The following is a 21,649-nucleotide window of genomic DNA, read 5'->3' as shown; positions in this document are numbered from 1 at the left end:
GACTCTGTGTGACCCCATAGACGGCAGCCCACCAGGCCCCACCGTCCCTGGGATTCTCCAGGCAAGAACACTGGAGTGGGTTGCCATTTCCTTCTCCAATGCATGAAAGTGAAAAGTGAAAGTGAAGTCGCTCAGTCGTGTCCAACTCTTAGCGACCCCATGGACTGCAGCCTACCAGGCTCCTCCGTCAATGGGATTTTCCAGGCAGGAGTACTGGAGTGGGGTGCCATTGCCTTCTCCAAGATAAGACAGCACATGGAATATAGAGGAAAGTGAGAGGAGGGGAAAGTACATGAAACGCAGGGAAAAGGGTTGGGGACGGTCTGCCTGTCCCCTCTCAGTGAAGCTGTGCAATGATGCTGCCCCAGCTTCATCACACAGCCCCCTCCACACACTGTGAAACTACTTTGCAAAGAGTAAAAAATGTCTTTAAATGGTTTGTTTTCATTGATATCAACTCTTTTTGGAAAATTCATATGTATTCAAAGCAGTTCCAAATGCTGTTGACCACAAGTCTGCATTTTTATTCAATCACTTCCCTCAACAGTGTAGGTTGACCGGTCCACACTGTAGAGGGGCCCCTCCCAGAGAGCAGGGTATTCACCCTCCATTACCCCACCCCTGTACAGGCTTCTCAGACTTTCTCCCACCACCTGTCATCCTTTATCCACAACAGCGGACACAGCTTTTTAGACCCCGCTCCTATGCCCCCTTCCCCTGTGCTCCTTTTTGCCCACCCACCACCCACCACCCACTGCCAAGGTACGGCCAACAGTGTTCCACCTTATGCAGGCCCTGGAGTACATGTTTCTACAGTCTTTTACAACTAGCAGTTTTTTTCAGACAGAATTAAGAACCATTCTACACAGACATTCACAGGCTGCCTTTTAAGAGAGGGTATTGCTTTTTGTTGTTTTTTTGTTTCTAGTTGACCTTGTTTGTCGAGTTTGACGATGGCGATACGTTGGCGCCACCTCGTGACAGAAGCCTGAACTGCAGCTTGAAAAACTGCAGCGGAGCAGAGGAAGGAGGGAGGGAGGGGCTGCAGCTCACACAGACCTGGCAGAGCTCTCTGGAAGCCTGAGTGGGGAGTGCGGGCAGATTGCCATGGTAGAAGGATATTGATGGCCTCTAGACCGGAAGTGCAGACTCCGTCTACCTTAAAGAGAAAGGTCAATGTGAGTACAAGTAAGGTATTATTTTAATTTCTATTTTACTGGTCCATAAATTGAAAAATTAATGAAACAATAGAAAATAGTGATATAGCCCCAGTTATAATTAGAAATTTAGACCATAACAAAAGCAGCATTATAAATCAGTGGAGGTGTGATGGAGGATTAAGAAGTGGTTTTGAGATAACTAGATAACCATAAGGTTAAAAAGATAAAAAGGGATCCATTTCTATATCTTGTAGCAGGATACATTCCAAAATGGTTCTGAATGAAATATAAAAGAAATGTCCATACAAGTATTAGAAGAAAAATAAAAGAATATTTGTACAAGTATTGGAAGAAAACAGAGGGTAATTCTGTGATCTGGAAGCAGAGGAAATTTTCCTAAGTATAAATCAATATCCAGGAGCGTTAAGGAAGAAGGTTGACATATTTGAGGACATAAGAATAACAATGACAACTCTGCATGGCAAAAATACACTAGCCAATTAAAGACACTGGGGAAAACATTTGCAGCTAACATCTTTAACAAAGCATTAATATCCCTCCAATATAAACACTTATCAATATAAAAGCATGAAAAAACCCTATCAAAGTTAACAGAAAAAAACAGATTGTCTTTAAACATATGAAAAGTCTCTGGCTTGTTTTAAATAAGAGAGATGTAATTAACACTACACTAAGATACTGTTTTTTTACTCTTAGGTTAGCAATGATCCAGATGTTTGTCAACACAGTGGGTGAGGATGTGGAAAACCATTTCCTTTTGCACCCTGCTCACAGGGATGCAAAATGGTGTGCTCACTGTAGTAGGCTTAATGGTCTTTGCAAAGAGAGCAGGTTTTAACCCCTGGAACCTCTAAATATTGCCTTATATGAAAAAGGGTGTTTGTAAAATTAAGGATCTTAAAATTGGGAGATTAGATTTTTCACATGGGCCCTAAAGGCAAACCAAAGTGTCCTTATAAGAGAGGAGCAGAGGGACAGTTGACACAGAGAGAAGAGGAGAAGGCAGCGTGGCCAAGGATGCAGATGCTGGAGTGATGGAGCCACACACTAAGGAGTGCTGGTAGCCAACAAAAGCTGAAAGAGGCAAGGAGGCTCCCTTATAGTCTCAGAAAGAAGTTAAGTCTGCCAAAACCTTGATTTTGGCCCACTGAAACTGTTTTTGAACTTCTAGCCTCCAGAACTATGAAATAATATTTCTGTTGTTTAAGGACACTAAGTTTGTAGTAATTTATTTTAGTAGTCATAGGAAACTAATGCACTCATTCTGGTGGGGAATTTTCTGATATGGTGGGGAATTTTATATGCCTTTACCCTTTGACTCACAGGTCTTATATAGGAATATCCTCATGATACATTGGCAGTGACAGAAAAAGATTTTAGATATAATAAAAATATAGATATGGATATTCACTCTGGCACTATTTGAACAGCAAAAGAATGGCAACAACTTAAATTTCGTTAGTTATGTGATGGATGAATAAAGTACCAAATAACCACACAAAGGTGTACACTAAGTAAGGTGTAAGGAATGATGAAAATTTCTACATAGGCTATGGAAGGATCTCCAGAAGATAATGTTAAGTGAAAAAGTCAATGTAAATAAAGGTCCAAATGGATGTATTGTTTACTTACGTTTTGAATATAGTAAAGTTGCAGGATATAAAATTAATACCCAGAATCCCTTGCATTCCTATACACTAACAATGAGAAAACAGAAAAGGAAGTTAAGGACACAATCCCATTCACCATTGTGATGAAAAGAATAAAATACTTAGGAATAAATCTACCTAAAGAAACAAAAGACCTACAAAGAAACAAAAGGCGAGGGTGGGATGATTTGAGAGAATAGCATTGAAACATGCATATTACCATATGTGAAATAGGTCACCAGTCCAAGTTCGATGGACCCAGAGGGAGGGGGAGGGGGATTCGGGATGGGGGACACATGTCCACCTGTGGCTGATTCATGTCAAAGTATGGCAAAAACCACCACAATATTGTAAAGTAATTAGCCTCCAATTAAATATTTTTTTTTAATTAAAAAAAAGTAGATGGAAAGAACTTCTGTTTTGGAGACCGGAAGGAGTAGGTACACTTCTCCTTTTTTTTTTCAGTTTACTTTTTTTTGGCTGTGCTGGATCTTCATTGTGGCATGCAGGCTTTCTCTAGTTGCAGCACGTGTGGGCTTCTCTAGTTGCAGTGCAGGCTTAGCTGCTCCATGGCATGTGGGATCTTGGTTCCCCAATTGGGGATGGAACCTGCGTCCCCTGAATTGGAAGGCTGATTCTTAAGCACTGGACCACCAGGGAAATCCCTACACTTCTCTCTCTTTTTTCTACAAGGTGCAGCTAGAATCTCTGGATATTACAGATAAAACAAATACAGAACTCTGAAAGGTGGAAAGAAAAAAGAGAGTATCTTGGGACTTGGGGACCCAAGGAATGACATGCATTGAATTCCTTTGGTTTTATTTCTGTCTTGTATGTCCTAGGTGGGGTGCTGGAAGAGCAAGTGACTCAAAAATGTCAACAGGAAAAAGCAAGACTAGCTCCAGACACAGAACCAGAAAAGAAAGAAAGCTTTTAGACAACAACTGCCCTAACATCACAGAGTAAAACACAGCTGTGACCTCAGCATGGCAGCAAAGACTGAGTGGGAGATGTGGATTCCACGCTCACTTGATTGTAACCAGGTACCCCTCCCCCACTCTTTGGGATGGTATCAAAGAAGACCCCATGGGAAAGAGGGACTGTCATCCCCACCTGGTAGAAAGGAGCACCCACCTTATGGCCCTGCACAGTGTCGAGGGAGGCCACATAGAGAGCAGTAAGGAAGTGTCTTTCCCTACCTTCCAGGGTGGCATCAGTGGAAGCCTGGTAGGGAGTGAAATTCTCCTTTAACCAAGCAGTAGTAACGAGGCACCACTTCCTTCCACTCCCATCCCTGTCTCTCCCCATGTTAATAAAATTGAGTGGGAAGCCTGGATTTTTCTCTTCTTTGCCATCTGTGTCTATGGTTAGGAATACATGCTTGGTGACATTAACATCCATGGAGAGGATCCTAATACCTCACTAGCAAGGTTGTGGTGAGGAATAAATTCAGCCAACAAGGTGAAAAACCTATCCCTTGGCCATGAATTTTTTTAAGCTTCATAAATATTAGCTGTCTGTCTTCCACAGATCACAGAACTCATGTAGCTTCTTTATCTGGGCCTCCTCAACTAGGGCCCTTTAACCTGGACGCAGGTCAGAATCGCCAGCATTGAAACATGTATGTTACCATATGTGAAATAGATCACCAGTCCAAGTTTGATGCATGAAACAGGGCACTCAAAGCCAGTGCACTGGGACAACCCTGAGGGATGGGATGGGGAGGGAGGTCAATGCATGGCAAAAACCACTACAATACTGTAAAGTAATTATCCTCCAATTAAAATGAATAAACAAAAAAAGAATCACCTTGGGAATCCTTTCCTAAACCCTCCCTCATCTCAAATTCTCTTGTTGGTGGAAATAGGATTTCTGTATCCAAGGCCATTGAAGTTACTCTGCTGTAATAACATGGGCATCAGAGAGTGGATATGCTCATTTGGCATCAAAGTGTATTCTAGTGTCCATTGCCCCAACACCATCTATTACCATCCTATGTCTTTATTGTGAATCTGCTCATTTCCCCAGACCTGGCCTATAGGAAGGATCATCTAAGATGGCTGGTCTGAAGCGGGAAGGTGTTTCATTCTGATGAAAAGGGACATAGTGGTGGCTCAGACAGTAAAGAACCTGCATGCAGTAAGGGAGACCTGGGTTTGATCCCTGGGTCAGGAAGATCCCCTGGAGAAGGGCATGGCTACCTACTCCAATTTTCTTGCCTGGAGAAGCCCATGAACAGAGGAGCCTTGGTGGGCTTACAATCCATGGGGTCACAAAGAGTTGGACATGACTGAGTGACTAAGCACACATGGTGCCTGGGCACACACTTACAGCCTGGCAGTTACTATAGAAACATGACGTCAACAAGGCGACCTGGACGACTTTTTAATGGAGACAAAAGCACCTGGTGGCAGCAAGGAAAGCAGGTTTTACCTTCAGGTGTTTGGAACTGAGTTGGGAGAGTGAGTTCCTGTGGTGGGCGCTGGACCGCCCTGGGGTATGGGGAAACAAAGGGATCCACACTCAAGTCACCGCTTTCCTGCTTTGGGGCTCAGTGCCCCGGCTGTCTCGTAGGTAAAGCTCTGGGGTCCCACCCAGCCCCAGTGAGGGCAGTGTCCTGCTTCAAGGGTGTCCTGGAGCCACTTTCCTCCTAAAGGCAGGGATGCGGGAGGTGAGACAGGTAGCGATTCTCTCTGGCCTCAGCTTTCCCCTCTGTAACATGGGGATAAGAATCTTTCCCCACAGAATCTCTGAGAACATTCAGTAATAACACATGAGTAAGCCTATGGCCCTGTGGTTATTGCGGGATTATGAACGTCTGTATGAATTCAGGCCACTTCTTACTCCTTTTCCACTTTGTTGTTGAGGGATAAATGAGGAAAGGAGATGAAAAAGTCCATGGTGTGAAGCTCATTGTAACATCTGGTTGTTGTTATCACTACCCAATTGTTTCAATGAAATTGGCACTAACCCAGTGCCTAGCACAGTGTGGGGTACACAGTTACACTGGTAAACCATGGTGATTGCTGGGTGTGTCTCTCCCTGTGCAGCCCTCATGCCTGTGACCTTGCTCATATCAGGTGTCTGAAGGAGACAGCTTCTGAGGATCAGTGTCCTGATGGCTGATGGAACTTCTACTCCGTTCAAGGGCAGCAGTCCTCAGGAGACCCCAACACTTCACATCTTCAGTTGGATATGAGGCCTGACTCAAGTGAGTTCGTAGATATGATAAAAGCATGTTGTGAAATAGCTCCTGTAAGCTTATAGCCTAAAAGTAGAGAAGCTACTTTGATCTCATCATGGGAAAGAGATTTAGCAAGTGGAATATCATTCCATCAGGTGCTAGCTACATGCATAGTTGTCGTCCTGAAGCCCATCTGAGAGAAGACTTTTTTTTTTTTCTTTTTGGTTGAAAACCAGTGAATTGTCCAGTTGATGAAGAAACTTAGTCTCAAACAAGCATTTGCAATAAATATACCAAATTGTTTTCACTGTACAAATAATAATCATTTTCCATGTATCTCTCAGATGAATGTGGAAATATACAGTTGTTAGCTCTACTAGCAATTTGAGATTGTAATATAGATTGTTCTCTGCTGACCATGTTTTTTTGTTCCATTGTATATTGAAATTTTTCAAAGAGGCAGAAAATTTGTAAGTGTTAGTGTATTTATTTATTGTTTGGCTACACTTCATGGCAGGTGGGAATCTTAGTTCCCCAACCAAGAATCGAACCCATGCCCTCTGCAGTGGAAGTGCAGTCTTAACCACTGGACCACCAGTGAAGTCCAAATGTTAGTCTAAAAATGTCAATTATTGGAACTTAATATTTAAAAATAATCATCCTAGAGTTTACTCTCTTATAATGATACTCAGCCTCATTCTCCAAAAGAACCAGTTACTCTTAAATACCATTATGATTATTTTCGTAGAATATAATATTTTTATTTCTGTATTTCAGATAGAAATGTATATCATCTTTCACTAAATATTTGGATACATTTCATTGCAAATGATTATTTCTATTTTGGTTATATGTTGTGTGGACCAATTTGATAAAATATAGAGTGGACTTGTTAATACTGTAAGAGATAATTGTGGGAATCTTTCAACTGATTAATTGTATCAGAAGTTTAAATATATAAATATATTCTAAATACTTTATTGAGGTATGGTTAACATGCAATATAATGTGCATATTTAAAGTATATGCTTTGATGTTTTGATATATGTATGCACCTGTGAATCCAATACTGCAGTCCAGATAATGAACATATCCATCAACTTAAAAAGCATCCTAGGGCTCCTTTGTTATCTACCCACCTCTCTCTCTATATCACCCTACTCCTTTCCCAGATAGCTAGTGATCTTCTGTCACTATAGATTAGTTTTCTTTTCCTATAATTTTATGTGAATGGAATAATACAATGTATATTTTTTGTCTTCTTTCCTTCAACCTAATTATTTCTGGATTTATCCTTCTGTTACACATACAAATACTTCTTTCTTTTTAATGTTGACTAATATTCCATTATATGACTATACCACAATTTGTTTTATCCGTTGATCTGTTAATGGGTATTTGAGTGGTTTCCAATTTGGGACTCTGGTAAATAAAGCTGCTACTAACATTTGTATATTAGTCTTTGTATAGACATAGACTGACTTCCTCTAGGATAAATGGCTGGATAATGTGATGGATGTGAAGTTAATGTTATAAGAAACCACTAAACTTTTCCAAAGTGGCTGCACCATTTTTCACTGCCAACAGCAGTGTACGAGAGTTCCATCCTCCACAACCTTGCCAAGACTTTGTATGGTCAGTCTTTTAAATTTTGGCCTTTCTCAGAGAGGTATAGTGGTATCACATAGTTTTCATTTATATTTCCCTAATGACTTTGAATATTTGACAAAAGATGATTAGAATCTTGTCATGTACTTATTTGACATTTGTGTATCTACTCTGGTGGAGTGTCTATTCAAATATTTTGCCCATTTATTTGTTAGAGTGTCTCTTTTCCTATTTACCTTTGTGAAATTTTCTATATTCTGGGTACAAGACTTTTATCAGATACATGATTTGCAAATATTTCCTCCCAGTGAGTGGCTTGCCTTTTAATTCTCTCAATAGAATCTTTGGAATAGGAGAAATGTTGAAGTTTGGGGGATCCCAATTTATTTGTCCGTTCACTTATGGATTGTAGTTTTGGTTTTGCATCTATGGAATCTTACTTTACCTAAGGTCACAAGGATTCTCTCCTGTGTTTTCTTCTAGAAATTTTATGTTTTTTATTTGGGTCTGTGCTCAATTTTGAGTTGACTTTTGTATATGGTGCATTACACAGATCAAAATTTATATTTGTGCATGTGGATATTCATTTTTCCCAGCCCCATTTGTTGAAAAAACTATCTTTTCTTCACTGAATTGCCATTACAGCTTTGTCAAAAATCAGCTGAGTCCAGAAATGGACTCCTTATTCTATTCCATTGATATCCTTGTCTTCCTTGATGGCAGTAAGTACCACACTGTCTTGATTACTTAAGATGTATAATGATTCTTTAAGTTAGGTAGTTTTGGTCCTCCAGCTTTGTTCTTTTTCAAAGTTGTTTTTCATTGTCTAGGTCCTTTGCATTTCAATGCGAATTTTAGAATCAGTCTGTCACTTCATGGCAGATAGATGGAGAAACAGTGGAAACAGTGACAAACTTTATTTTGGGGGACTCCAAAATCACTGCAGATGGTGACTGCAGCCATGAAATTAAAAGACGCTTGCTCCTTGGAAGAAAAGCTATGACCAAACTAGATAGCATATTAAAAAGCAGAGACATTACTTTGCCAAGAAAGGTCTGTCGAGTCAAAGCTATGGTTTTTCCAGTAGTCATGTATGGATGTGAGAGTTGGACTATAAAGAAGTCTGAGCGCCGAAGAATTGATGCTTTTAAACTGTGGTATTGGAGAAGACTCTTCAGAGTTCCGTGGATTGCAAGGAGATTCAACCAGTCCATCCTAAAGGAAATCAGTCCTGAATATTCATTGGAAGGACTGATTCTGAAGCTGAAACTCCAACACTTTGGCCACCTGATGCGAAGAACTGACTCATTTGAAAAGACCCTCATGCTGGGAAAGATTGAAGGCACGAGGAGAAGGGGACGACAGAGGATGAGATGATTGGATGGTATCACCGACTCAATGGACATAAGTTTGTGTAAACTCCGGGAGTTGGTGATGGACAGGGAGGCCTGGCGTGCTGCAGTCTATGGGGTCGCAAAGAGTTGGACATGACTGAGCGAGTGAACTGAACTGAACTGAGAGAAGAACCAGTTGTGATATTGAGTCTGCTAGACACGTTCCTGGAGCAAGAATGAAAGATTGGGCCCCATCATTGGGACACTTTAGGTAAGTTACTACCCTTTCCCATGCCTTGTCTATACAACAGGATAATGCGCCCAACCATACAGAATTATTGTGGAGTTTAATTGTGATCATGTGAGAAAGCAATCAGTAGTTGTAGATGGGAGGGAAGGACCAGTGTACTGCATTAACAGACAAACCCCAGACATTAGAACTCTACATGGCAGACATTAAAGTAGTGCTACACAAATGTCACATGTTTAGGTCAGGACCTTTTCAGGTGTGGTCCGTGGACCACTTTATCAAAATTGTCAGAGGTGCTTATTAAAACTGCCAATTTCTTGGCTCAGTCTAGGTCTGAGGGGATGTGGGGTGGGAAGTGCCAAACAATTGGTTCTGGCTTCAGTTCAGTTCAGTCACTCAGTCGTATCTGACTCTTTGTGACCCCATGAACTGCAACATACCAGGCCTCCCTGTCCATCACCAACTCCCGGAGTCCACCCAAACCCATACCAATTGAGTCGGTGATGCCATCCAGCCATCTCATCCTCTGTCATCCCCTTCTCCTCCTGCCTAAATCTTTCCCAGCATCAGGGTCTTTTCCAATGAGTCAGCTCTTTGCATCAGGTGGCCAAAGTATTAGAGTTTCAGCTTCAACATCAGTCCTTCCAATGAATACCCAGGACTGATCACCTTTAGGATGGACTGGTTCTGGCTTACCTCAGTAAAAAACACTGCTGTGGGTTTGCAACAAGGTGTTCCTAAAACTTTGAATCTTTTGATGTGTATTTTCAGTTTCTTCTGTCACTCAGGTTTTTTTTGGTAGCTTAAAAATGTTTATTGAAGTATAGTTGATTTACAGTGTTGTGTTAAATTTCTTCTGTCTAGCAGAGTGACTTAGTTTTATTTATATATATATATATATATATATATACATACACATATATATGTATGGAGAAGGCAATGGCACCCCACTCCAGTACTCTTGCCTGGAAAATCCCATTGATGGAGGAGCCTGGTAGGCTGCAGTCCATGGGGTCGCTAAGAGTCGGACACAACTGCACGACTTCACTTTCACTTTTCCCTTTCACGCATTGGAGAAGGAAATGGCAACCCACTCCAGTGTTCTTGCCTGGAGAATCCCAGGGACGGGGGAGCCTGGTGGGCCGCAGTCTGTGGGGTTGCACAGAGTCGACACGACTGAAGCGACTTAGCAGCAGCAGCATGTATATGTATATGTATATATATATATATATATATATATATATACACACGTATTCTTTTTCATGTTCTTTTACATTATGCTTTGTCACAGGATATTGAATATAGTTCCCTGTCTTATACACTAGAACCTTGTTGCTTATCCCTCCTGTATGTAATAGTTTGCCTCTGCTAATCCCACACTCCCATTTCAGTTTTTAATATCTGTGTCTACTCCTGTGTTTCAGATAAGGTAACAATTCCTTCAAACTTTTTTTATTGATTTATATGCAGGGCATTGAACTAGGCACAGGGGGACACAGCACAGAGAAACAAGATAGACAGAGTCCTTGAATCTTTCATTCTAGTTTGGGAAAACTGGCAATAAGCAGGCAAGTCTGTAAGTGGGGCAATTTCATATGGGGATGAGTGCTTTGAAGGAAATAAACACATAAATAGAGTAGAAAACTTTGGGTCAGAGGTTACTGTCCATGGGGTTGTCAGTGAAGCTCTTTCTTAGAAAGTGACATTTGAGCTGAGCCCTGAAAGACAAGCACATGCCAGCCCTGAGCAGGCCTTTTTGTCAGCAGCCTTTCACTGTGTGTGCGCCAGTTATTCCTGGAGGAGATGATGAGCTTGAGTGATTGGAGCCTGGCAGACAAAGTGTGGAGTGGTAGGAGATGAGGTCAAAAAGCCAGACAGGAGCCGATCCAGTGACTGTAAGGTGAAGTGAAAGTATTTACACTCACACGTTTTATAAGTGACAGATCTTGCATTTGGCCCTGGTCTGTCTCCAGAGCCCACACTCCTAAAAGTGAAAGTGTTAGTCGCTTCTGTCGTGTCCAACTCTTTTTGACCCCATGGGCTGTAGCCTGCCAGGCTCTTCTGTCCATGGAATTCTCCAGGCATGAATACTAGAGTGTGTTGGTATTCTCTTCTCCAGGGAATCTTCCTGACCCAGGGATCAAAACTGGGTCTCCTGCACTGCAGGCAGATTCTTTACCGTCTGAGCCATCACACTCCTAACTGGTACACTTATGAAGAAGAAAAAGACGTGTTGAGATATAACAGCCCTTAGTGACTGATGTTAGGCCGAGACCGTATCTGTTTGGATGAATACTATGTTTCAATAGTGTTATCCATTTACAGAGGGTATTTATTTAAGAAAAATGAAAAGATAATAATTATAAAGACAAAAAAGTGATAATTATTACAGTTACTATGCATTAGACAATTTGGCTGTTAAAATAGTTATTTGGACTCCCGTGGTGAATTCCTTTCTTTTTATGATTTCAGAGTGCTTTTCAAATAGTGATCTTATTGCTCTATGTCCGAGGTCTTCCTGGTTGGGCATCAGGGATAGTCTGATTCACTTGATAGGTGAGACCAGAGGAAGTGTGGTGACCTACCCAAAGTCACATAGGGTTAGTGGGTTAGGTCTTCCCCTTGAATGACTCCTGTCTATCACCCAGTTTTTTGTCCATCAGACATGGCACTAGCCTGTGTTCCTATATGTAGTAAATCACTTCTTGACTCAGAGGATACATGCTTCTTTGAGGTTAACCTGTAGGTAACATAGAACAAGACTAAGTGCCTTCAATTAAAAGGTACTTCTTCTTCCCCAAACTCAGGTGGAAGATTAGAAGAAAAATTCCTGAAATCCTATGGCATATACTCTTTTGTATCTGGCTCTTTTCAGTGAACGTAATGTGTATGTGATTTACATTACTGTTGTCTGTAGTGGTAGATCATTCATTCTCGGTGGTGTACAGTATTATATTGTGTGGATATTTCACAATGTATGTTTATAATGGAGGTTTGGGTATTTCCAAGTTTTTGACTTACTGTAAATAATGTTGCTATGAATGATCTTGTGCATAGCTTTTGGGTAAATGTTTATTTTCTTTCTCTTGGGCACAGACCTAAGAGAGGCATTTCTATATCATAGGACTGAGCTCAGTAGGAATCGCAAAGTGGTTTTCAAAGGGTTCTTTTCAGTCTATAGTCCCTATCATCGGCAACACTTGGTAGTTTCCATGTTTCTCATTTTTGTTGTTCAGGTAAGCATGCTATGGTTTTAATTGTGATTTCTCTGAAGTCATAAGTGTCATGTATATAAAAAAGGCTTCCTTGTTTTTTAAACCTTCCACCCATTTGCTTAAGAAATTGCATCTTTTGTCCTGTGGAGTTTATATACCTCATTCAGTTGATTATATGCTTATCGTTGTGTTGTTTGTATTCCTGCCTTCCCCCTCCATTACTATAAAAGTGGTGATTAGATTTAGAGGCTTGATCCAGTTCACATTTTTTGGTAAGAATGCTTCAGATTTAATGTTGTACATCTTTTAATCTTACACCAGGAGGCTCATTCTGTCTGGCTGTCTCTTTGACACTAAATTGATCACTGGATTCAGGTGTTATCAACCTGATCTATCCATTAGAAAGTATCCCATCTGCTGCTTACCTCATGTTTTCTTGTAGCCTCCCAATATAGTTGCCTAGATCTGCTTGTCATTAACGTGTGTAAAAAGGTGATGTTCAAGTTCTGTGATTTCTTAGGCATTTATTAGCCAGAATTCTTCTATAAAATGACTGAACTGAACTGAACTAGTTGAAGTCATTTGGGCTTTTTGAATTTGGGTGTCCATTTTGTGAAATTCATGGCCATTATTTCCTCAAATCAACTCTCTGCCCTCTTCTCTCCCTCTCCTCCTTCTTGGAGACCTATAATGTATATACTGATCTTCCTGGTGTACTATGAATCTCTTAAGCGTTCTTCACTTTTCTTCAATTTTTTTTTTTTGTTCCTCTGACTCCATGCTTTTAAATGACCTATATGCAAGTTTGCTGATTCTTCTGCTTGATCAAATATTCTGTTGTTGTTGTTCAGTCACTAAGTTGTGTAGACTCTTTGCGACCCCACAGACTGCAGCACGCCAGGATTCCCTGTCCTTCACCAACTCCTGGAGCTTACTCAAACTCATGTCCATGGAGTGAGTGATATCATCCAGCCATTTCATCCTCTGTTATCTCCTTCTCCTCCAGCCTTCAGTCTTTCCCAGCATCAGGGTCTTTTCCAGTCAGTTGGCTCTTTGCATCACGTGACCAAAGTATTGGAGCTTCATCTTCAGCATCAGTCCTTCCAATGAATATTCAGGGTTGATTTTCTTTAGGATTAACTGGTTTGATCTTCTTGCAGTCCAAGGGACTCTCAAGAGTCTTCTCCAACACCACAGTTCAAAAGCATCAATTCTTCAGTGCTCAACTGTCTTTACAGGTCAACTCTCACATCCGTACATGACCAGCTTTCTTCATGGTCCAACTCTGACATCTGTACATGACTACTGGAAAAACCATAGCTTTGACGATATGGACCGTTGTTGGCAATGTCTCTGCTTTTTATTAATACACTGTGTAGGTTTGTCATAGCTTTTCCTCCAAGGAGAAGTGTATTATTTTAATTTCATGGCTGCAGTCTCTATCTGCAGTGATTTTGGACCCCAGGAAAATAAAATCTGTCACTGTTTCCATTGTTTCCCAGTCTGCTGCTGCTGTTAAGTCGCTTCAGTTGTGTCCGACTCTGTGTGACCCCAGAGATGGCAGCCCACCAGGTTCCCCCGTACCCGGGATTCTCCAGGCAAGAACGCTGGAGTGGGTTGCCATTTCCTTCTCCAATGCATGAAAGTGAAAAGTGAAAGTGAAGTTGCTCAGTCGTGTCAGACTCTAGCGACCCCATGGACTGCAGCCTACCAGGCTCCTCCGTCCTTGGGATTTTCTAGGCAAAAGTACTGGAGTGGGGTGCCATTGCCTTCTCCAGCTTCCCAGTCTATTTGCCATAAAGTGATGGGACCAGATGCCATGATCTTCATTTTCTGAATGTTGAGTTTTAAGCCTGCTTTTTCACTCTCCTCTTTCACCTTCATCAAGAGGAACTTTTCTGCCATAAGGCTGGTGTCATCTGCATATCTGAGGTTATTGATATTTCTCCCAGCAATCTTGATTCCAGCTTGTGCTTCATCCAGCCCGGCATTTCGCATGATGTACTCTGCATACAAGTTCAATAAGCAGGGTGACAGTATACAGCCTTGATGTACTCCTTCCCCAATTTTGAGTGAGTCCATTGTTCCAGGTCCGGTTCTAACTGTTGCTTCTTGACCTGCATATAGGTTTCTCAGGAGGCAGGTCAGGTGGTCTGGTATTCTCATTTTTTGAAGAATTTTCCACAGTTTGTTGTGATCCACACAGTAGAAGGCTTAGTCAATGAAGCAGGTGTTTTTCTGGAATTCTCTTGCTTTTTCTATGATTCAACAGATGTTGGCCATTTGATCTCTGATTCCTCTGCCTTTTCTAAATCCAGCCTGTACGTTTGGAAGTTCTCAGTTCACGTACCGTTGAGCCTAGCTGGAAGGATTTTGAGTGTTAACCTAGCTAGCATGTAAAATGAGTGCAATTGTGCGGTAGTTTGTACATTCTTTGGCATTGCCTTTCTTTGAGAAATGAATGGAATGAAAACTGACCTTTTCCAGTCCTATGGCCACTGCTGAGTTGTCCTAATTTGCTGTCCTACTGAGTGTAGCACTTTCATAGCATCATCTTTTAGGATTTGAAAAAGCTCAGCTGGAATTCCATCACCTCCTATAATGAAATTTTCAATTCAATTATTGTATTCTTCAGCTACATAATTTGGTTCTTTTTTTAGAATTTCTATCGCTGTTAATATATTCATTTTGTTCATGATCACTTTCCTGATTTTGTTTTGTTGTCTTTGATGATAATTTTGAATTCTCTGTCACATAATTTTCGATCATTTATTTATGATTCATTTCTCTAGATTTATTTTGTTCCTTTGATTGGGCCAGGTTTCTCTATATGCCTTTATTACTTCTTTTCTGGGATTTGAAAAAGCAGTCTTATCTCTTAGTCTTTTTTAAAAACTATTTTTTTTTCTTTGGCTCTGTCAGTTCTTAATTGAGCATACTGGATCTTTGTTGTGGCGCTCGAGCTTAGTTGCTCCATGGCATGTAGGATCTTAGTTCCCTGACCAGGAATCGAACCCACGTTCTTTGCATTGCAAGGTGGATTCTTAACCACTGGACCACCAGGGAAGTCCCCGGCTCCCAGTCTTCATGGACTAGTTTTATACAGGGTAAGATCATCTCCAGCCCAACCTGGCTGGAAATTCTGGGGGCCTTACAACACGTTTTTGAGGATGCATATTCTTCAGCTTTGTTCAGGTAATTTCCCAATTTGAGAGATTTGCTGGACTTCTTTTCTTCCTTGGAGTTTGTAATCTCTTTCTCTCTCTGATGTCTGTGGTCCTGCAGGTTCTCTGGTTCCACAATAGGCTGCAGAGCTCTCATTTGTTCTCAGTGGCCCCCAGGCATCCAGAGTAGACTGATTCCCTGTCAGAAACTAGTCCCTTGGGAAGTGCCTGAAGAGACACCATGTTTGATGTATAAATCACTCTTCACTTTTCCTCCTAAGAGAAAAGCTGCACTTGGCTAACTGGTTGGCAGAACTGGTGAGCATGCTTTCAAATTAAGGAGCTTTATTTGGAGGGAACAAAAAGCCCACACAATAATAACAATGACTGTAGAAATAATAATGGTCAATTTAGGTATGATAAGGATGATAAGAATGATAAATATTTATTGCTGACTTCCTCAGTGCCCACCAACAGTGGTATAAGTGCTAACAGTATACTTACTTGTTTCATCCTCACTATAACCTCTGAGGAGACTTTAAGCATGAGGGAACTGAGGCACAGTGAGGGCAGGGCTAGCAAGTGGTGGGGCTTTGATTTGAATACAGGTTTGTAGTTCTGAGCCCTTCATCTAAGCAGTGTATGCTACTGCTTTTCAGATGATAAGACCCTACTTTTTCAATCAAGGTAAAGCAAAATGAAACACAGTAAAGTACCATGTTTTTCTTCCTAATTAACTAAGAAGAGATTTAAATATTGATAATAATCAATGTAGTGTAGAATTTGGGGGCCTGTGACCTGTCCTACCGGTAGGGGCTTCCCCAATGTCTCGTCTCCCATCCTATGCCTCTGAGTGTTCCTTTTCTAAAGTTGAGTTGATTTCTTGTAGATTTCCTGTAAGGCTAAGAATGCTTAAATTTCTCAAAATTAATTAAATTTCTTAAAATTATTATTTTAAATAATTGAAACAGTGTGTACTGTGGGGTGTTTAGTAGAGTAAAAAATTAATTACTAAAAAAGGAAAGAAAATATCCTGAAACATATCATGCAAAGAAAAGCCCTGCTAAGATTTTTGTTTGTATTATGTCCTGTTTTTAAAAGAAAAAGTACTTGTCATTGAAATACAGTTGATTTACAGTTTTGTGTTAGTTTCAGATGTACAGCAAAGTGAATCAGTTATTTGTACACATTGCTCATACTCTAGAAATTTTCTTTTGCTGTAACCAGAGTAACCAGAGATCAAATTGCCAACATCCGCTGGATCATCAAAAAAGCAAGAGAGTTCCAGAAAAACATCTATTTCTGCTTTATTGACTATGCCAAAGCCTTTGACTGTGTGGATCACAATAAACAGTGGAAAATTCTGAAAGAGATGGGAATACCAGACCACCTGACCTGCCTCTTGAGAAATTTGTATGCAGGTCAGGAAGCAACAGAACTGGACATGGAACAACAGACTGGTTTCAAATAGGAAAAGGAGTACATCAAGGCTGTATATTGTCACCCTGTTTATCTAACTTATATGCAGAGTACATCATGACAAACACTGGACTGGAAGAAACACAAGCTGGAATCAAGATTGCCGGGAGAAATATCAATAACCATGATATGCAGATGACACCACCCTTATGGCAGAAAGTGAAGAGGAACTCAAAAGCCTCTTGATGAAAGTGAAAGTGGAGAGCGAAAAAGTTGGCTTAAAGCTCAACATTCAGAAAACGAAGATCATGGCATCTGGTCCCATCACGTCATGGGAAATAGATGGGGAAACAGTGGAAACAGTGTCAGACTTTATTTTTCTGGGCTCCAAAATCATTGCAGATGGTACCTGCAGCCATGAAATTAAAAGACGCTTACTCCTTGGAAGGAAAGTTATGACCAACCTAGATAGCATATTCAAAAGCAGAGACATTACTTTGCCAACAAAGGTCTGTCTAGTTAAGGCTCTGGTTTTTCCTGTGGTCATGTATGGATGTGAGAGTTGGACTGTGAAGAAGGCTGAGCGCCAAAGAATTGATGCTTTTGAACTGTGGTATTGGAGAAGACTCTTGAGAGTCCCTTGGACTGCAAGGAGATCCAACCAGTCCATTCTGAAGGAGATCAGCCCTGGGATTTCTTTGGAAGGAATGATGCTAAAGCTGAAACTCCAGTACTTTGGCCACCTCTTGCCAAGAGTTGACTCATTGGAAAAGACTCTGATGTTGGGAGGGATTGGGGGCAGGAGGAGAAGGGGACGACAGAGGATGAGATGGCTGGATGGCATCACTGACTTGATGGACGTGAGTCTGAGTGAACTCCGGGAGTTGGTGTTGGACAGGGAGGCTTGGCGTGCTGCGATTCATGGGGTCGCAAAGAGTCGGACACGATTGAGAGACTGATCTGATCTGATCTGATCTGAAAGTGTCTCTAACATGAGCTGCTTTAATATTTCGAGGCGAAAAAGTTTCTGAACGTCACAGTGGAAACAATCCAATACTGATAAACTCTAGTGGTCAAAGACATTCTTTTAGTTTATTTAAAACAATTCATAATTACAGAGGGAATGTCCCAGTTGTGTATAGTAGGAAACAAGCCACTTTTCCAGACTAAAAGGCACTCAGGTAGCTAATTGAGGATCCCAAGAGAGACACAGAAACAATTTAGAAACAACTTGAGTCGCTCACTCCCTGCCTGAAGGGAACCGGTGGGCACCGGGGAGGGAGGGCGGGCTTGCCTTATAAGGATCGCGAGGATGAGGACGTGGGGAAACTTTAGACGAACAAGGCCTAGAATCGTTCAAGGGACCCGTGATTCAGGTACTGACCTCCTCACCAAGCAGTCTTGTCGGTCTGCAGGACTCTTGGTCTTTGGGGAGCGACCCAAATCGACTGAGGGAAGAGGGAGGAAAATTCCCTGGATCCCTGCAGGTCAGTGTAAAGGTGCAGTTGCCTCCTGTTCCTGGGGGTGGGGGTGGGGTGTGAGTGCGGATGACACCGAAGCCCATCCCGGGGTCACTGCAGCCTCTCCCCATCCGGATGAAGCGCCAGAGGCCTGTGCAGAGCCTGCAGCGGAAATGGGGCGGGGGAGGGGGGAGACTGGAGAGACGTGGAAGGGGGAGGGGAGGCCAGAGACTGGACCAGCCGGTCTCAGGTGAGAGGTAGAAGGTTGGAATGGCTTGGGAAAGCCTAAAAGGGCGGGAGTGTTGGAGATCGGAGGCGAGGGAGGGGTTAATTGCTTCCGCGCTGCTCGCAGCTCCCTGCTCCTGTTTCGGTGCTAGGACAGGCCTGTAGCAGGGCCTGCTGGGAAATGGTGGGCTGGAGCGGGAGGAGAGAAGATGGAGCTGGAGCGGGAGGGGGAGGGTGAGGAGGGGGAGAGAGGGGAGGAGCCAGGGGAGTTCAGAGCCTGAGGATCTAGCCTTTTCTAGTTGGAAAACTTTGACAGTTAAGAGACCTAAATGAGAAGAAGCCAGTCTCTATGGAAACCCATGCTCTAGCTGCTGGTTCATTTGCCTGGCATCTAGTTGTTTTGTTCCTTTGTTTTCCAGGGTTAATTTATTCAAAAAGGAAATCGAAAAATACTCAACATGCAAAAATCTTGTGGAGAAAATGAAAGAAAACCACAGAACATGCCAAAGGCTGAGGAAGACCGCCCTTTGGAAGCTGTACCACAGGAGGCAGAAGGAAATCCTCAACCTTCTGAAGAAGGTGTAAGCCAGGAAGCAGAAGGAAACCTTAGAGGAGGGCTGACTCAGCCTGGTCAGGGATATAAAGAGGACTCTCCTGTTAGGCATTTGGACCCTGAAGAAATGATAAGAGGAGCAGATGAGTTGGAAAGGCTTAGGGAAGAGATAAGAAGAGTAAGAAACAAGTTTGTGATGATGCATTGGAAGCAAAGACATTCACGCAGCCGTCCTTATCCCGTGTGCTTTAGGCCTTGAATTCTTTTTTTGTCCGATATTAAAATCTTGCCCCAGCTTTCTGTTAGCATTTTCTGATGTATCTGTGACTTTTGCTTTACTTTTAATCATCTGGTGGAGTTTTGTTTTAGGTGTAGTTTCCTTGTTTTCAGCATCTGCATTTTGTATTTTGACACATTCTCTAGGTCTGTTTTTGGATTGGGAAATTTCACACATATGCATGAAAATATGTTCATATTGTAAAGTAAAACATAACAGGTTACAAAGCAGCATATTTAGTACCAGCTCACATATGTAGGAGAAAGTCTCAAATTGTGTGTGTGCGCGCGTGTGTATACATACACGCATATATCAGAAATCTAACTGTGCTTGTTTCTGCGTGCTGTTTTTTTTTTTTTTTTGCTTATATGTATTTTTTAATGAACACATCACACACACAAAGAGAATTAAAGTTTTTTTAATTAATTAAGAGTCAATCAAATAATTTGCAACCAGCTTATAAGGGCAATGGGGGCACTTAAAATCTTGATGAAAGAACTATTGGAAAAATGTAAACCTCAAAATACCTCTGGATCTCTTAGCCAGAGGAATAAAACTGGCAATTATTACAGATACACTTGCTTAAGACTTGATCTTTTCATGGGAAAACACTTGTCTCACAGGGCTGCTGTGGGGAAGAAATGAGGTGACTGAGCTGTACTTGGTGGGCTCTTCTTCCCACCTATACATATAGAACCCCAACCCATTGCAGAACATCAGTTTTGAGGGAGGGTCCTAGTGTGACTCAACCTGTGCTCAGGAGCAAGTCCAATAGGCAGGGAAGTGGGGGCTTCCATGCCAGGCCTCTGCATTGAGCCCCACCCCTGGTTTCCCTGGGTCCTGTCATGCCTGCTGGGCACTGGAGTCCTCCAGTGCCAAAACCCCACTGAGTTTCCTGGTGTCCCCAGTGGGTTGAACCCCAACTCTTCCAAATCTCTGCTTTATAATGATGCTTAACACAGTGGGAGGACTTCCCAGGTGGCTGAGTGGTAACGAATCCGCCTCCGATGCAGGAGACGCAGGTTCGATTCCTGGGTCCCTGAGTCGGGAAGATCCCCTGGAGAAGGAAATGGCAACCCACTCCAGTATTCTTGCCTGAAAAATCCTATGGACAGAGGAGCCTGCCGGGTTATATGTAGTCCAGGGGGTCGCAAAGAGTCAGACATGACTTAACGACTAAAAAACAACCACAAGTGGGGGCTGTTCCAGGATTGCATGGGCAACAATGTGATGCAGAATTCTTAGCAATAGTCCCATCCAATTTCAACCACAGGATACCTCATCCATAGGAGTCAGACAGGATGAGTCCATTTTGGGAATTGGACTAGCATTCAAATTTGAGTAAAAGATGCCACTCTATAGTCAGAGTTGCTGCTTTAAGGCTAAAAACTGAAGTTTTGTCTTCTTTTGTGGGATGGTCTCTCCTTGAAGGCTCCTGGCAGGCCTGTCCTACTGGTTCAGAAGACTCGGAATATGTGTAAATTGCAAAAAGTAATACAGGAAACAGATCTAAGAGAACAGTTCCCTTCATCCCATCACCAATCGATAACGTGGGGAAAAAGAAAACTTGAAAGGTAAAAACTTTATAAATACACTTAAAGTAGAATGGCTACTATATAAATATTAGAAATTATATTTTCCCTACAGAACAAAGACTATCTTTTCCTTCTGATATCCACACATACTTGTGACACATCATGTTTCAATATTTAATTGAATTTTTATTTAATTGATTTTCTGATTGATTTTTGCTAAGGAGCCAGTTGTTGTTTAGTCACTAAATTGTGTCCAGCTGTTTTGCGACCCCATGGATTGTAGGCTACCAGGCTCCTCTGTCCGTGCAGTTTTTTCAGGCAAGAATATTGGAGTGGATTGCCATTTCCTTCTCCAGGGGATCTTCCCAACCCAGGGATTGAACCTGCATCTCCTGCATTACTGCTGAGCCACTAGGTTTGTGCAAATTCTGTCATTGACTCAATAATCTTCCACAAGTTCTTTTATCATTCTAGTATTATGACAAGCAATTCCAGGAAGAAACAGTTCATGGAATGGATTGCACTTCAAATGTTTTATCAAAGCCTTGCATAATTACCTGCATCAGAATCACCTGGGGAGCATCTTCAAAATACT

The 21,649-nt window shown here is 41.8% G+C and overlaps 1 protein-coding gene and 1 long non-coding RNA gene across 2 annotated transcripts in view; both read left to right on the top strand.

Moving 5' to 3' along the window:
* The window catches only part of LOC147340874 (uncharacterized), a 50,046-nt gene extending 40,819 nt beyond the window's left edge, over nucleotides 1-9,227 (top strand). Inside the window, exons 3-6 of the long non-coding RNA XR_015158609.1 lie at nucleotides 929-1,178; nucleotides 3,673-3,873; nucleotides 5,911-6,041; nucleotides 8,453-9,227. This is a non-coding gene — a long non-coding RNA (uncharacterized LOC147340874). The remainder of the gene's footprint in view (nucleotides 1-928; nucleotides 1,179-3,672; nucleotides 3,874-5,910; nucleotides 6,042-8,452) is intronic.
* Nucleotides 9,228-18,353: 9,126 nt separating this feature from the next.
* Nucleotides 18,354-19,550, top strand: LOC147340873 (transcription elongation factor A protein-like 8). Its single transcript, XM_086386964.1, has 2 exons — nucleotides 18,354-18,491; nucleotides 19,109-19,550. The coding sequence occupies exon 2, from the start codon at nucleotides 19,148-19,150 to the stop codon at nucleotides 19,499-19,501; it is 354 nt and encodes a 117-aa protein (XP_086243090.1). The 5' UTR covers nucleotides 18,354-18,491; nucleotides 19,109-19,147; the 3' UTR covers nucleotides 19,502-19,550.
* The last annotated feature ends 2,099 nt before the right edge of the window (nucleotides 19,551-21,649 follow it).

Source organism: Bos grunniens, chromosome X, assembly GCF_055505025.1.
Source record: "Bos grunniens cultivar Pamir isolate PY7600 chromosome X, Bosgru_T2T1.0, whole genome shotgun sequence".
NCBI lineage: Eukaryota > Metazoa > Chordata > Mammalia > Artiodactyla > Bovidae > Bos > Bos grunniens.
Note: the sequence above shows the minus strand (reverse complement) of the source record. Positions and strands in the feature narration are given on the sequence as shown.